The sequence below is a fragment of the Salmo salar genome, chromosome 16 (assembly GCF_965601325.2).
Source record: "Salmo salar chromosome 16, fSalSal1, whole genome shotgun sequence".
Classification (NCBI taxonomy): Eukaryota; Metazoa; Chordata; class Actinopteri; order Salmoniformes; family Salmonidae; genus Salmo; species Salmo salar.
In genome coordinates, this window is record NC_138306.1 from 64,227,226 (window position 1) to 64,244,735 (window position 17,510).

At 41.3% G+C, this 17,510-nt stretch overlaps 1 protein-coding gene across 3 annotated transcripts in view; it reads left to right on the forward strand.

Moving 5' to 3' along the window:
* The window catches only part of LOC106574323 (ATP-binding cassette sub-family B member 6), a 42,264-nt gene that overhangs the window by 5,063 nt on the left and 19,691 nt on the right, over positions 1-17,510 (forward strand). For all 3 annotated transcript variants that reach the window (XM_014150165.3, XM_082962814.1, XM_045697560.2), the window contains exons 3-10: positions 2,596-2,739; positions 2,905-3,094; positions 3,327-3,419; positions 3,592-3,784; positions 8,519-8,640; positions 14,016-14,125; positions 15,005-15,070; positions 15,910-16,035. In XM_014150165.3, the coding sequence (XP_014005640.2) occupies positions 2,596-2,739; positions 2,905-3,094; positions 3,327-3,419; positions 3,592-3,784; positions 8,519-8,640; positions 14,016-14,125; positions 15,005-15,070; positions 15,910-16,035 (1,044 nt within the window). The remainder of the gene's footprint in view (positions 1-2,595; positions 2,740-2,904; positions 3,095-3,326; positions 3,420-3,591; positions 3,785-8,518; positions 8,641-14,015; positions 14,126-15,004; positions 15,071-15,909; positions 16,036-17,510) is intronic.

A 17,510-nucleotide genomic window follows, 5' to 3' on the forward strand; every position in this document is an offset into this window, starting at 1 on the left:
CTACAACTATGGGCTTTTATGTGTTTCTGTTGTGCGTAATGTGCAGTAACCTATATCATATACCGTATGTATTGGATAACGGCACAATCATTTGGGCTTTTTTTCTGGGCTTGGGATCATTAACCTCTCTAGGGAAGGTGGGACGAAATCGTCCCACCTACGTAACAGCCAGTGGAATCCTGTGGTGCGTTATTCAAATACCTTAGAAATGCTATTACTTAAATTTCTCAAACATATGACTATTTTACACCATTCTAAAGACAAGACTCTTGTTAATCTAACCACACTGTCCGATTTCAAAAAGGCTTTACAACGAAAGCAAAACATTAGATTATGTCAGCAGAGTACCCAGCCAGAAATAATCAGACACCCATTTTTCAAGCTAGCATATAATGTCACATAAACCCAAACCACAGCTAAATGCAGCACTAACCTTTGATGATCTTCATCAGATGACACTCCTAGGACATTATGTTATACAATACATGCATGTTTTGTTCAATCAAGTTCATATTTATATCAAAAACCAGCTTTTTACATTAGCATGTGACGTTCAGAACTAGCATACCCCCCGCAAACTTCCGGTGAATTTACTAAATTACTCACGATAAACGTTCACAAAAACATAACAATTATTTTAAGAATTATAGATACAGAACTCCTCTATGCACTCGCTATGTCCGATTTTAAAATAGCTTTTCAGGGAAAGCACATTTTGCAATATTCTAAGTAGATAGCCCGGCATCACAGGGCTAGCTATTTAGACACCCACCAAGTTTAGCCCTCACCAAAGTCAGATTTACTATAAGAAAAATGTTATTACCTTTGCTGTTCTTCGTCAGAATGCACTCCCAGGACTTCTACTTCAATAACAAATGTTGGTTTGGTTCAAAATAATCCATAGTTATGTTCAAATATCCTCTGTTTTGTTCGTGCGTTCAAGACACTATCTGAAGTGTAAAGAAGGGTGACGCGCCCAACGCGTTTCGTGACAAAAGATTTCTAAATATTCCATTACCGTACTTCGAAGCATGTCAACCGCTGTTTAAAATCAATTTTTATGCCATTTTTCTCGTAAAAAAGCGATAATATTCCGACCGGGAATCTGTGTTTTAGTACAAAGAGAGAGAAAATAAAAACATGGGGTCGCCTCGTGCACGCGCCTCAGTCTCATTGTCCTCTGATAGACCACCTACCAAAGGCGCTAATGTTTTTCAGCCAGGGGCTGCCTCGACATCATTCAGCTTTTTCCCGGGTTCTGAGAGCCTATGGGAGCCGTAGGAAGTGTCACGTTACAGCAAAGATCCTAAGTTTTCAATAAAAAGAGTCAAGAAGCCCAAGGAATGGTCAGAGAGGGCACTTCCTGTACAGAGTCTTCTCAGGTTTTTGCCTGCCATATGAGTTCTGTTATACTCACAGACACCATTCAAACAGTTTTAGAAACTTTAGGGTGTTTTCTATCCAAAGCCAATAATTATATGCATATTCTAGTTTCTGGGCAATAGTAATAACCAGATTAAATCGGGTACGTTTTTTATCCGGCCGTGTAAATACTGCCCCCTAGCCCTAACAGGTTAACTTCTACGGGATCGGTGTCCGTTTCTCAAACTAGACACTCTAATGTACTTGTCCTCTTGCTCAGTTGTGCACCGGGGCCTCCCACTCCTCTTTATATTCTGGTTAGAGCCAGTTTGCGCTGTTCTGTGAAGGGAGTAGTACACAGCGTTGTACGAGATCTTCAGTTTATTGGCAATTTCTCGCATGGAATAGCCTTAATTTCTCAGAACAAGAATAGACTGACGAGTTTCAGAAGAAAGGTCTTTGTTTCTGGCCATTTTGAGCCTGTAATCGAACACACATGCTGATGCTCCAGATACTCAACTAGTCTAATGAAGTCCAGTTTTATTGCTTCTTTAATCAGAACAAGTTTTCAGCTGTGCTAAAATAATTGCAAAATGGTTTTCTAAGGATCAATTAGCCTTTTAAAATTATAAACTTGGATTAGCTAATACAACGTGCTGTTGGAACACAGGAGTGATGGTTGCTGATAATGGGCCTCTGTACACCTATGTAGATATACCATAAAACATTTTTAAAAAATGTGCCGTTTCCAGCGACAATAGTCATTTACAACATTAACTGTATTTCTGATCAATTTGATTTCTGATCAATTTGATGTTTATTTTAATGGACAAAAAAAGTAGCTTTTCTTTCAAAAACAAGGACATTTCTAAGTGACCCCAAACTTTTGAACAGTGGTGTAGTTTATAAATTCCTCATGAGCTTAGTTCAACTTTCACACCACATCAGAACCCAAAATATAAGCTTGTTTTACTCCAATGTTTGTAAACATTGTAAATGTTAACAAACACTGTATAGCCTCAAATTATGATTCAAATTATAATTTTGATATTATGGATGGTCAGTCCTTGCATACATAGCTTGGTCTATGAATTTGAGTGGTTTCATTTCTCCAGACCGATCCCTCAGCTTTTTTCCAAAACAGGTGGGGTACCCACTTTGTTATTGTTTCAACTGCGGATTGCCCCTTTAAAGGTTCAGTTATGACTAAGCATTTTTCATTCATTACCTGAGGTGGAGTTTTCTCTGTGGTTGATGCGCTACCTCGGCACAGGAATGCTCTTCTTCCTGGGCCTAAAGGCTCCGGGGTTGCCACGGAGACCATACATGCTCCTGATCAACGAGGACGAACGTGACGTGGAGGGCGGCACTGACCAGGTAACCTAGTAATCACATCCCTTATGTGTGTATAATATCCAATGACTGTATAAATATGAATATATCCTGATTCAGTTTGTGTGTGTGTGTGTGTAAGTTTGTAATGAGTGTCTGTTTGTCTGTCTGTGCCACCATGTCCCATAATAACCTCTATCTCTACCTCAGCCCCTGTTGGGTGGGGCGGAGGAGTCCCAGTCTACCTGGCAGGACTTTGGGCAGAAGGTGCGTCTGCTGGTGCCCTACATGTGGCCCCGGGGCAATATTCTACTACAGGGCCTGGTGCTACTCTGCCTGTGCCTGCTTGGTTTGGAGAGGGTCATCAATGTCTTTGTCCCCATCTACTACAAGAACATCGGTGAGAGATCCTCCCTCGTTTCTGAACGTCTCCCCGAGAACCATCTTTTTTCTGAATATCTTTTAAGTTCTTAGTTGTTGTCACAGCCTTATTGTTTGCGTTACAGGTCATCTTTTTTTTTCAGAAGGCTTTGATATCATTGAGTCTGACATCTGAATATCTACCTAGCACAACTGCAGAAAAGATGACCTGAAACTGTCAACACTTTTCAAAACCTCTCTTTCTGTCACAGTGAATGAGCTGACTGATGGAAGCAGCTGGAAGACCTTGGTCACCACTGTGTGTGTCTATGTCCTGCTCAAGATCCTGCAAGGTGGAGGGGCAGGTGAGTGGGACTCTCACCCCATATTTTCTTTCTCTACCGCTTTACCCATTCCTTGAGTGCTGTTATTTTAATTCTCTCTTTTGTTTCCTCACTCTCTCACTCCTCTCCCCTTTCCCCCTCTTTCTCTCTTTCCCCCTCCCCTCCTCCTCTTTCTTTCCCCTCTCTTTCCTAGGTGCGTCTGGCTTCATCAGTAACATGCGCTCCTTCCTGTGGATCCGCGTGCAGCAGTACACCAATCGGGTGGTGCAGGTGCGTCTGTTCGGCCACTTACACTCACTGTCGATGCGCTGGCACCTGGGCCGGCGCACCGGGGACGTCCTGCGTAGCATCGACCGCGGCACCTCCTCCATCAACACCCTGCTCAGGTGAGTCTCATAATAATAAATTGTGTGTGTGTCAATGAGTATGTTTACATGCACACTAATAATTAGTGATGCACTGATATGACATTTTTGGCCGATACCGATATCTGATATTTTCCTTGTTAAAAAAAAGAAAAGAAACGATACTGATAACCGATATTTACACTTTTATCAGCCTTTTAAGCATTCTAGTACAGTTAAATAGTTAACACACATGGACGCAGCGGTCTAAGGCACTGCATCTCAGTGCAAGAGGCGTCACTACAGTCCCTGGTTCGAATCCAGGTTGTATCACATCCAGCCGTGATTGGGAGTCCCATAGGGCGGTGCACACAGTGTCGTCCGGGTTTGGCCGGGGTAGGCTGTCATTGAATATAAGATTTTGTTCTTAACTGACTTGCCTAGTTAATTAAAGGTTACACACACACACACACACACACCACACTGACCAAAAAGTTATTTTGTTGGCATTTACGTATGTCCTCATAATCAAAACCTATTTCTTTCACTTGCTGTGCCACTTACTTGCTGTGCCGTTGTTCATTTGTTCACTCGTTTCATTCTCAACCAGGATTTCTATGGTATGCCGTTTGGGTTTTTGCGTATCAAATAATAGAATATTTAACACTATTTCACGTGTCAAATAAGCTTGTTGACCAATCAGGACCTGAATATGACTGCACGTCACATAATCATTTAACGCGTTCATTAATTTTTTACCTAGTTATTACACATTGATTACACTGTCACTCGTATTTCATGTCACAACGATTGATCGATACGTGTGCTATGAAGCTGGTAAAGTTGTCTCGCGCACCAACATTGCTGGTCATAAAAAAAATCTAGCTTGCTCATGGACGCAAACAATGTTCTTCCCCAAAAACATAGCAAAATGACATTATCTGTTTCAGTAGCTATAGTTAGCTAGCTTAGCTAACTATATAGCTAAGTGTCATCATCTAAATAACCCTAATTTATAGGACAGTTCTTATTTGATTAATGGTCGGACCCATCTATGTGAAGCTAGCCACAAAAGGATTAGCTACAATAGTGGACTTTGCGGTTAGCTTTCAAAATAAAAGTATGGCATAATTCTACTATTTGTATTTGTTTGCATCACTGTCAATGACATACTTTTATTTTGAAGGCAAACCGTAAATTCCACTATTGTGCCTAATCCTCATTGTGGCTAGCTTCACAACACATAACCCGGTCCGGTCAAGCCTCACTAGCCAGATGAAGCTAGCTGGCTGCTTATAACGTTAGCTCTGGGCAACAGGGTTAAGTAGCTGGCTAGCAATTTATTTTCATGAACTGAAGTTCAATTTCAATAGGCGAACAACAATACTTACAAGGATTCCTAAATCATTACTAAGAATAATGAAAATGACTGCAGTTTCTACTGGTCATTGTTTTCAGGCTGGTTGTATTGGTGCTAGCTAGATACCAAGCTAAAGCTATCTACCCGAGAAGTTGTGGTCGAAGAAATTATGCTTTATTACCAACACGGTATTTATAACACATCGTTCATGGCCGGTGTTTGCTTGTTTGCAGACTTTTTTGTACAGCTTTGACAGTGCAACTGACATGCAAAGACTGAAACGGCGTTCCATAGTATGTATGTCGTGAAGCTAATAGCAGTGACGCTATTACTGTGTACCGCCGGTAGGGCAACATCTGAAAAATAGCGCACTTGGTAGTGTGTACCGGTGCTCAACCAGTCGGCGAAAGCCAACATCACCCACGACAGAGAACGGTTGATTGTCAAGGGCAATTATCTTGGCTTTAATGGATTTTGTGTATGAGTGTCTCGCTGAAATGTTCTTACTCTTTCAAATGACTACTCGACTTGTTGACTGCTCGATCCACACTGCAGACATTGTGGCCTAGTTTAGGAATGCTGTGTTGCACATGTCGCGCAAAATTTTACACAGCGTCATTACGTCATGTACCTACGTTAAATAGGTATGCACATCGGCGTTAAACTAGACATCGGCTGATACCGGTGTTGGCATTTTTAGCTAATATTGTCCGATTCCGATATGTTCACCGATATATTGTGCATCCTTACTAATAATTCAATATTAAACTGATTATAGCAGTAGGCCGAGTATGAAAATAGTAATGTAAAAACCTTACTCTGCTTATATAAATTGTTGTCAATCTAAGTAAGCATACGCCGATTAAAACATCTGGTTTTCTGAGAAATCTATTGAATTATTAGGACATGTAAACCGCTTAATCTGCGTTTCAGCAGTGTGTTTGATCTGCACATGTGCCAGCGTTGGTGGCGCAAGCCTCCCTCTTATTTGCGAGTGAAGCGAGTTCGGAAAAACTGAAAGTAGGCATCTTAGAAATAGCTTTTACATACAAACATTGTCTGTAGTTGATTCAAGAAGGTAGTTCTTGGATATTTAGTTTCCTGTCGACATTAAAAGCCATATTTTCTTAGTTATCATTCTCAGTAACACAACATTAAACTGTTCTTATGCCTGTGTAATAAAACTAATTACGTTTGGAGCAACATTTTATTAGCATGTTACATAATACTTTTGGTAATATTGTATTTTAATTGCATAGCAATTAGCTGAGTTTTTGTAACTACTGTTACTACAAGAGGAACAGTGACTGTTCCTTATCAGTGGGATAAGGCCTACAAACCTGACTCAGTTACTCCAGCTCTGTCAGGAGGAATGGGCCAAAATTCACCCAACTTATTGTGGGAAGCTTGTGGAAGGCTACCCGAAACGTTTGACCCAAGTTAAACAATTTAAAGGCAATGCTACCAAATACTAATTGAGTGTATGTAAACTTCTGACCCACTGGGAAGGTGATGAAAGAAATAAAAGCTGAAATAAATAATTCTCTATGCTATTATTCTGACATTTCACATTCTTAAAATAAAGTGGTGATCCTAACTGACCTAAGACAGGGAATATTTACTAGGGTTAAATATAAGGAATTGTGAAAAACTGAGTTTAAATGTATTTGGCTAAGGTGTATGTAAACTTCCAACTTCAATTGTATATAGCATTTTTCAAAGCGTTTTACGTTATAAGGGGGAAACTCATCTGCCTTAGATTACTAATGATATCTTTCAGACACAGGTCGTATATGTCAAACACTGTCTAAGGCAATATTTCCTCTAAAATGGGTGCGCATCTCCCCCGGGACTGCTGCGCAGAAGAAATATCAGCCCGTGCAGAGAAGCACGAGATTGATCTTCACTTAATTTTCTACAGTTTTCCATGTCAGATAACACTACAAACGTTTTCTTTTTACTGTTGTAATTGCGATCGAATCAACGCAATATTATCCACTTTCAATGCAACATACCGAAACAAAACTAGCTATGCAAGACTTAGTATGCAAAACTTACTATCAAAGAGATTTTGTTGTAGGGAGAATGCATCGGATTGACAAGGCCCGTACTCTATACACAGACCGGTGCACCATAACCAATCAGAACTGCAGTAGGCCTATATGCAAATAGACCATTGCCATATATGGAACCTGTGCCATTCACTTTGAACTGGACAGTGTTTACAGCATGAGCGGTCGGTCGTTAGTAGATGTGCTTGTCTTGAGATCAAAGTGAGAGCTACATGTCACCACCTGTGCATATTTGTTCAAATCCTTTGCTAGTGAGTGAGTTATTAGCCAAGTTATTGATCATTTGTAGTCAGCAATGGGGGTGCGATTGCGTCCTACAAGAGAACAAAACGTGTGCATTTCTAGATATCTTTGAAAAGTGAGTCAGATAAAGTTTTTTTTTGTCTTAGAGGCAGTGTTGTATTTTGAGACAGGTTTGAATAAGCTAAGTAGCCAATAGGCAGAGGGTAGAATGATTTGTCTGATTCTCTGTAATAATGGTATGGGAATAATAATTTTATTTTGTAAAGTGGTTTCTTGCATCAAAGAGCACAACAACATTTTCAGACCACCTTGTCTGAAGGACAAGTGGATAAACAGGTCAATGTCAAGCCATGCATGTTTTTTTTTCAAAGTGTCATGGAATGTAGGACTACATTGAACACCACACATTGGCTGCTACTGTAGGCTGGATGATAGAACAGTTATTTCCATGTTAAAATGTTTTGAGATACATTTTCTCCATTATTTTTGATGGTAGGCCTTCATTATGATCAAACAGCAGACAGTAGCCTACTTGACCAGTTAACTGTAACTTAAAGTAGGTACAGCCTCAGTGTTCACATTTAACGCGCGCCGGAAGTTGCACAGAATTTTCACAATGTTCAAGTTTGCGCTCAGCAGACCTGAAATTTGCTCAGTGCTGAAAAAATTCAGGGAACATTGGTCTGAGGTATGCTGGATTGAGCTTGGCCTTAGCTTTGCACTTTTTGAATGATTCAGTTGGCTACATAGAACCAGACTAACTGTATCAATTGCAGCTCAAGTGTTTGGAAGTATTTGACATATATATTTGATCTGATTTACTTTATCCTCAAAGCATAGATACTGCTTCCTCGGGTGTTTGCTCTATCCTCAAAAAGAGCAATTATGCCAAAACTGTACTCTTTTCGACCATAAAATGTATTCCACCTTCCAATTCTACTTGCCAGGCCGTGTAACTATGATCCATCCCCCTATAGTATGTCTTAGTTTCTTAGTGTTATCCTGACCTCTGGACAGTCTGTAGTTTCCTGTGTCTGAATGTCTGACTTTCTGTGTCTGAACCCAGAGGTAAACCTGGACTCCCTCTCTTTCTCTCCACAGCTACATTGTATTCAGCATCTTCCCTACCATCGCAGATATCGTCATCTCCATCATCTACTTCATCACCTACTTCAACGCCTGGTTCGGACTCATCGTATTCGTCTGTATGTTCCTCTACCTCAGTGAGTACAAGGCCTCCTTTCCAGAACCAATTCAGTTCTGATCTGAGTCAAATATGTGATATGTCCTCTTGCTCAGTTGTTGCTCAGCTCTCTTTCTATTCTGGTTAGAGCCAGTTTTCTCTATTCTGTGAAGGGAGTAGTACACAGCGTTGTACGAGATCTTCAGTTTATTGGCAATTTCTCGCATGGAATAGCCTTCATTTCTCAGGACAAGAATAGACTGACGAGTTTCAGAAGAAAGTTCTTTGTTTCTGCCCATTTTGAGCCTGTAATCGAACCCACAAATGCTGATGCTCCAGATAGTCAACTAGTCTAAAGAAGGCCAGTTTTATTGCTGCTTTAATCAGCACAACAGTTTTTTCTAATGATCAATTAGCCTTTTAAAATGATAAACTTGTATTAGCTAACACAACGTGCCATTGGAACACAGGAGTGATGGTTGCTGATAATGGGCCTCTGTACACCTATGTAGATATTCCATAAAAAATTATCTGTTTCCAGCTACAATACTCATTTACAACATTAACAATGTCTACACTGTATTTCTGATCAATTTGATGTTATTTTAATGGACAAAAAATGTGCTTTTCTTTAAAAAACAAGGACATTTCTAAGTGACCCCAAACTTTTGAACGGTAGTGTATCTTCAGAATGAGGTTGTTCTTCTCAAACAGCCCCTTTACCCACTTGGCCTTTTCATCCAATTTTTGGGGAGAATTTCTAAAAAATCATTTTTACAATTTTATTTTAGTGTTCAATGTATTTTCAGTGTTATGTTTAACTCTGGCCTTTTCATTATGGGAGCAATGATAAATAATATTTTAAATGTATTTGTTTATTACTTTTTTAAACTGTTGCGGTAATGTGAATTTTGTAAAAATTTTGGTAAAATGCATAATATCTGATCAAAAAACATATGAATAATTATGAAATAGATAAGTACAGATCCTAATCTCAGTGATCCAAGAGGACATTTCATGAAAAATGAAAATTTTTGGAGTCATATTTCAGCTAGTAGTTTACATTTTTGATTGGTCAGATTTACATTACAGATAAGTGCAGGCGTGAGATGCGACTGACATTTCACCGGTGGGGAGAGCGCGCGAGAGAGGGTTGGACATGGAGGGTGCTTTGCTTGAAGCGCTGAACATAATGACATGACGTGAACTAGAATGTGCTTGAGCTATAGAGCCCCACAGTGGAGGTGTCATAATTCCCATAAAACCTAGCGGTCAAACAGGCAAATGGTTCCAATTGTTCACATGCGCCGAATATAACCTTACTGTGAAATGCTTACTTACAAGCCGTTAAGAAAATATTTACTAAATAAACTAAAGTAGAGAAAAAAAATGGTTGTTATTTGTAGAAACACAACAAATAACAATAATGAGGCTATATTCTGTACAGGGGTACCGGTACCGAGTCAATGTGCAGAGGTACAGGTTAGTCAAGGTAATTGAGGTAATATGTACATGTAGGTATGGGTAAAGTGACTATGCATAGATAATAAACATTGAGTAACAGCAATGTATTTTGTTTTTATTACAAAATACATATATTCAGCTGTATTTACTCTCAGAATCAAAAATACAAATTATCATCAAAGTAGACATCATGCAAGACTACAAATCCCTGCAGCTCCTGCAGGTCATCTCTTGCTGACACCTTTGGTAACAGGTATTGTGTATATTTTAAAACTTACACAAGACAGTTCAAAGAATTGTCAATTTTAAAGAACTGTTTCCTATTTATTCATTGTTCAATTTATCTAACATTAGGCGGTTAATTCAGAGATTCTTACCTTTGCCTCTATTCGGCAGTCTAGTCCAGCTCATTAAATGTTTAGTTCTTTATGATCGCCACATTAGCAGCTAATTAGCATTTCATTTTTGGGTGATAAATACAGACAAATATATTGATAAAAGTCACCTTGTCTTCGAGAGATTTACACGGTAATCAAAACGTCACGCCAGGGTAAACCTACACGAAACACCACCCTTATTTTAAGTGTTTCTAAAATCTCCTATAGGAAAAATAAATGGTGGGAAAATGATTCAAATCGAATCAAATTTTATTAGTCACATGCACCATATACAAAAGGTGTAGACCTTACAGTGAAATGCTTACTTACGAGCCCCTAACCAACAATGCAGTTTAAAAAAATACGGAAAAGAATAAGAAGTAAAGTAACAAGTAATTAAAGAGCAGCAGTAAAATAACAGTTGTGAGACTATATGCAGAGGGGTACCGGTACAGAGTCAATGTGCGGGGGCGCCTTGCGGTCGGAGGCCGAGCAATTGCCATACCAGGCAGTGATGCAACGAGTCAGGATGCTCTCGATGGTGCAGCTGTAGAACCTTTTGACGATCTGAGGACCCATGCCAAATATTTTCCGTCTTCTGAAGGGGAATAGGTTTTGTCGTGCCCTCTTCACGACTGTCTTGGTGTGCTTGGACCGTATTAATTTGTTGGTGATGTGGACGCCAAGGAACTTGAAGCTCTCAACCTGCTCCACTACAGCCCCGTCGATGAGAATGGGGGTGTGCTCGGTGCGCTTTTTCCTGTAGTCCACAATCATCTCCTTTGTCTTGATCACGTTGAGGAAGAGTTTGTTATCCTGGCATCACACTGCCAGGTCTCTGACCTCCTCCCTAAAGGCTGTCTCGTCGTTGTCTGTGATCAGGCCTACCACTGTTGTGTCATCGGCAAACTTAATGATAGTGTTGGAGTTGTGCCTGGCCGTGCAGTCATGAGTGAACAGGGAGTACAGGAGGGGACTGAGCACGCACCCCTGAGGGGCCCCTGTGTTGAGGATCAGCGTGGCGGATGTGTTGTTACCTACCCTTACCACCTGGGTGCGGCTCGTCAGGAAGTCCAGGATCCAGTTGCAGAAGGAGGTGTTTAGTCCCAGGGTCCTTAGCTTATTGATGAGCTTTGAGGGCACTATGGTGTTGAATGCAGAGCTGTAGTCAATGAAGAGCATTCTCACATAGGTGTTCATTTTGTCCAGGTGGGAAAGGGCAGTGTGGAGTGCAATAGAGATTGCATCATCTGTGGATCTGTTGGGGCAGTATGAAAATTAGAGTGGGTCTAGGGTTTCTGGGATAATGGTGTTGATGTGAGCCATGACCAGCATTTCAAAGCACTTCATGGCTACAGACGTGAGTGCTACGGGTCGGTTATCATTTTTGCAGGTTACCTTAGTATTCTTGGGCGCAGGCACTATGGTTGTCTCCTTAAAACATGTTGGTATTACAGACTCTGACAGGGAGAGGTTGAAAATGTCAGTGAAGACACTTGCCAGTTGGTCAGCACATGCTCGGAGTACACGTCCTGGTAATCTGTCTGTGATTGTTGACCTGTATAAAGGTCTTACTCACATCGCCTGTGGATAGCGTGATCTCACAATCTCACGGAACAGCTGGTGCTCTCATGCATTTTTCAGTGTTAATTGCCTCAAAGTGAGCATAGAAGTAGTTTAGCTCGTCTGGTAGGCTCTTGTCACTGGGCAGCTCTCGGCTGTGCTTCCCTTTGTAGTCTGTAATGGTTTGCAAGCCCTGCCATATCTGACGAGCTTCAGAGCTGGTGTAGTACGATTTGATCTTAGTCTTGTATTGATGCTTTGCCTGTTTGATGGTTCGTCGGAGGGCATAGAGGGATTTCTTATAAGCTTCCGGGTTAGAGTCCCGCTCCTTGAAAACGGCAGCTCTACCATTTATGCTCCGTGCAGATGTTGCCTGAAATCCATGGCTTCTGGTTGGTGTATGTACATCTTCTTGTCTTCTTAAAGTCTTTTTGCCTGCTCAAGTATGAACAAAGACAATTTTGGTCGAGGGTTAATCTAGTCTCTTCTCAAATATATTGTCTCTTTCTTTCACATTATTGTTTTTGTTTATCATCGATGCACTTATTGATGAAGCCAATGACTGATGTGGTGTACTCCTCAATGCCATCGGAGGAATCCCAGAACATATTTCAGTCTGTGCTAGCAAAACAGTCCTGTAGCTTAGCATCTGTTTCATCTGACCACTTTTTTTATTCATCAAGTCACTGGTGCTTCCTGCTTGAATTTTTGCTTGTCAGCAGGAATCAGAATTATGGTAATATTTGCCAAATGGAGGGCGAGGGAGAGCTTTGAATGTATCTATGTGTGTGGAGTAAAGGTGGTCCAGAGTTCATTTTCCCTCTGGTTGCACATTTAACATACTGATAGAAATTTGGTAAAACGAATTTAAGTTTCTCTGCATTAAAGTCCACGGCTACTAGGAGCACCACCTCTGGGTGAGCGTTTTCTTGTTTGCTTATGGCGGAATACAGCTCATTCAATGCTGTCTTAGTGCCAGCCTCTGACTGTGGTGGTATGTAAACAGCTATGAAAAATACAGATGAAAACTCTCTAGGTAGATAGTGTGGTCTACAGCTTATCATGAGATACTCTACCTCAGGCGAGCAATAGCTCGAGACTTCCTTAGATATCATGCACCAGCTGTTATTTACAAAAATACATAGACCGCCGCCCCTTGTCTTACCAGACACCGATATTCTATTCTGCCGGTACAGCGTATAACCAGCCACCTGTATGTTAATAGTGTCGTCATCCAGCCACGACTCCGTGAAGCATAAGATATTACATTTTTGAATGTCCCGTTGGTAGTTTAATCTTGCGCGTAGGTCATCTATTTTATTCTCTAAAGATTGCACGTTTGCTAGCAGAATGGAAGGAAGTGGGGTTTATTCGATCGCCTACGAATTCTCAAAAGGCAGCCCTCCCTCTGGCCCCTTTTTCTCTACCTCCTTTTCACGCAAATCACGGGGATCTGGGCCTGTTCCCGAGAAAGCAGTATGTCGTTGGCGTTGGGCTCGTTTGACTCATTAAAGGAAAAAAAGGATTCTGCCAGTCTGTGGTGAGTAATCGCAGTCCTGATGTCCAGAAGTTATTTTCGGTCATAAGAGATGGTAACGGCAACATTATGTACAAAATAAGTTCAAAAAATAAGTTACAAACAAAAAACACAATCGGTTGGAGACACGTCAGCCTTCTCCGGCGCCATTTTTTTGGAACCATTTCCTTGTTTGACTGCTAGATTTTATGGGTATTATGGCTCATACTGTGGAACTCAATAACTAGCATTATAACTTTACAGAATTATATAAACATAATAGATCGGGAGGAATATTTTTGGAACCAAAAATAACATTCATTATTAACCGGTTCTCAAGATTTTAAAAGAATGGTTATATTCCAGAACACTAGAGATCAGTTTCCTTCTTCATTTTTTGTTCTTTCGGTTTTTGGTTCTGTTCCCTGAACGGGTTCCTACCCCTGGTAATAACAATGTAATATTTCATAATGGTCCATCAATATATTGCTCCAGCCCTTACCATCATCATCACGGAATGGAGGACTAAGTACAGGCGAGACATGAACACCCAGGACAACAACGCCAAGTCCAAGGCAGTGGACTCCCTGCTCAACTTTGAGACGGTACGGAGATGCTCCCATTGACTTATAACCTCAATACTTGGGTCGTGTTCATTAGGACTATTGTGGAGAAATTACAAGATTAAGTTATAATACTGTTATTGCATCAAATTGTTGTTTTATGCAATAGAATAGGGTTCTATTAGTACTCGCTTATCTGTGTCTGTGTGAACTGAGAGGAGCCTTTGATTTATGAATGGTTTGGTGAATAATTCCTACAGCATGCATTTCATAGAATGAGTTGGTGTTTGTTTAGTGTTAGGTACCAGGGAGAGATGGCTCGGGTATGAGAGGAACCTTGTCTTAGGGGCCAAACTCTGGTTTCTGTACAATAAGAACAGTCTACACGACAAATACTATTTGGCTGGGGGATACTCCTTTCTCTTATATCAAGTCTCACCTTGTGACCCATTCCACATATCTGTTGTTTGTCATGTAGACTAAGTGGGTGTATCTTTACTATAAAATATATTTTGTATTCTTTGTGTCAGGGCTCACAACCCAACAGTCAAGAGTGTTGGGTTGACCAGCCTTGTTATTGCAGAGCACTCGCATCATTTACTTGTGTGTGTGGTGTGACCTGCGATTCCTTATGAATAAGTTCATAAATATTTTGTTTAAGTACAACTCTGACTTTTGTGATAAGTTTGTCTCTCATCATTTGATAATAAAGAAATAACCACCACAGGACACACAACGGAAAGTGTTTAAAAAATGTTTTGCAACAGAAAATTAAAAATAAGTCCAGGTAGTCTCTCCCTGTTTAAGTCTGTTGGGGGCCTAATGAACACGATCCAGAATCCCCACCTGGCACATGAAGCTGTCCACAAACACATTACATTTTGCAGCTTCATGGCTGCAATTGTTGTGTTTTTCCAACAGGTGAAGTACTACAACGCAGAGAATTACGAGGTGAACCGTTTTGAGGACGCCATTCTGAAGTATCAGGTAATCCAGGCTATAGATGTCAAACGCTGAAGAGTTGAGAATGTAGATCTGTGTAAAGTTACACCAGAGTGCTTGCTTTGGTTATTCAGTTAGATACGTTTGACCACCTTAGATGCATGCATAGTTCGAGCTTCTGCAGACCTTTCCTCTCTACATCTCTACCCCCCACCCCCCCCACCTGATGTCTCAACCTTTGAATGCTCGGCTATGAAAAGCCAGCATTTACTCCTGAGATGCTGAACTGTTGCACCCTCTATAACCACTGATTTATTATTTGACCCTGCTGGTCATAGATGAACATTTGAATGTCTTGAAGAGCGATCTGGTCTTAATGGCCATGTACTCTTATAATGCACAGCCATAAGGGGACTGGCCACCTCTCAGAGCCTGGTTTCTGCCTAGGTTCCTTCCTTTCTATGGAGTTTTTTCAAGCCAATGTGCTTGTACATCTGCATTGTTTGCTCTATGGGCTTTTAGGCTGGGTATCTGTATAAGCACTTTGTGACAACTGCTGATGTAAAAAGGCCTTTCTAAAATACAGTTGATTGAAATGTTGATTGATTGAGCTTGCCATTATTGATGATGTGCTATGATTTTAGAACGGCCACCAGTAGACATTGCTCTTTACCTTTTGTAAATCTGTTGGTTCCAGGTCTATTCGACAACACAAGCAGATCTGGGACCATGCTATAACTCTATTTATTATAATGTTGTATTTATGGTCTGCATAACAATGACCATAGGAGTTGGCAAGACGGCACAAACAGATCTGGGACCAGGCTATAACTAGGTTGATTGTAATGTTGCATTTGCATTCTGTCTGTCCCCTCCCATCCTAGATTTCAGAATGGAAGACCCAAGCCTCTCTGGCCTTCCTGAACCAGACCCAGAACCTGATTGTTGGCTCAGGCCTACTGGCAGGCTCACTGCTCTGTGCCTACTTTTTCCAGGAGGGCAAGTTTAAGGTACTGAGCTCAGAATGCTTGCTAGCTTAAAGGTCATTCCACCTCGAAAAGCAGAAGAAAGAGGATTTTGACACCCACTATCTCAGATTGTGCTGAAATCTTTCTTTAGTTCGAAACAGATAAGATTAGCATTCCTGAAACATTGTTTTGTTGAAATGTATAATTTGATCTTGGATACATTAAGCTAATTGATTGCACCCAAATTGGCTATTTTAATTTATAGGATTTATATCATCTTCAATAAATAAACCCAGCAAAAAAATAAAGGTCCTCACTGTCAACTGCGTTTATTTTCAGCAAAGTTATTAACATGTGTAAATATTTGTATGAACATAACAACATTCAACAACTGAAACATAAACTGAACAAGTTCCACAGACATGTGACTAACAGAAATGGAACAATGTGTCCCTGAACAAAGGTGGGGTAAAAATAAAAAGTAACAGTCAGTATCTGGTGTGGCCACCAGCTGCATTAAGTCCTGCAGTGCATCTCCTCCTCATGGACTGCACCAGATTTGCCAGTTCTTTCTGTGAGATGTTACCCCACTCTTCCACCAAGGCACCTGTAAGTTCCATGACATATCTGGGAGGAATGGCCCAAGCCCTCACCCTCTGATCCAACAGGTCCCAGACATGCTCAATGGGATTGAGATCCGGGCGCTTCGCTGGCCATGGCAGAACACTGACATTCCTGTCTTGCAGGAAATCACGCACAAAACTAGCAGTATGGCTGGACTGGAGGCATTGTCATGCTGGAGGGTCATGTCAGGATGAGCCTGCAGGAATGGTACCACATGAGGGAGGAGGATGTCTTCCCTGTAACGCACAGCGTTGAGATTGCCTGCAATGACAACAAGCTCAGTCCGATGATGCTGTGACACACCTCCCCAGACCATGATGGACCCTCCACCTCCAAATTGATCCCGCTCCACAGTATAGGCCTCAGTGTAACGCTCATTCCTTCGTCAGTAAACGAGAATCCGACCATCACCCCTGGTGAGACAAAACCGCGACTCGTTAGTGAAGAGCACTTTTTGCCAGTCCTGTCTGGTCCGGCGACGTTGTTGCCTGTGATGTCTGGTGAGGACCTGCCTTACAACAGGCCTACAAGCCCTCAGTCCAGCCTCTCTCAGCCTATTGCGGACAGTCTGAACACTGATGGAGGGATTGTGCGTTCCTGGTGTAACTCGGGCAATTGTTGTTGCCATCCTGTACCTGTCCCGCAGGTGTGATGTTCGGATGTACCGATCCTGTGCAGGTGTTGTTACACTTGGTCTGCCACTGCGAGGACGATCAGCTGTCTGCCCTGTCTCCCTGTAGCGCTGTCTTAGGCATCTCATAGTACGGACATTGCAATTTATTGCCCTGGCCACATCTGCAGTCCTCATGCCTCCTTGCAGCATGCCTAAGGCACGTTCATGCAGATGAGCAGGGACCCTGCGCATCTTTCTTTTGGTGTTTTTCAGAGTCAGT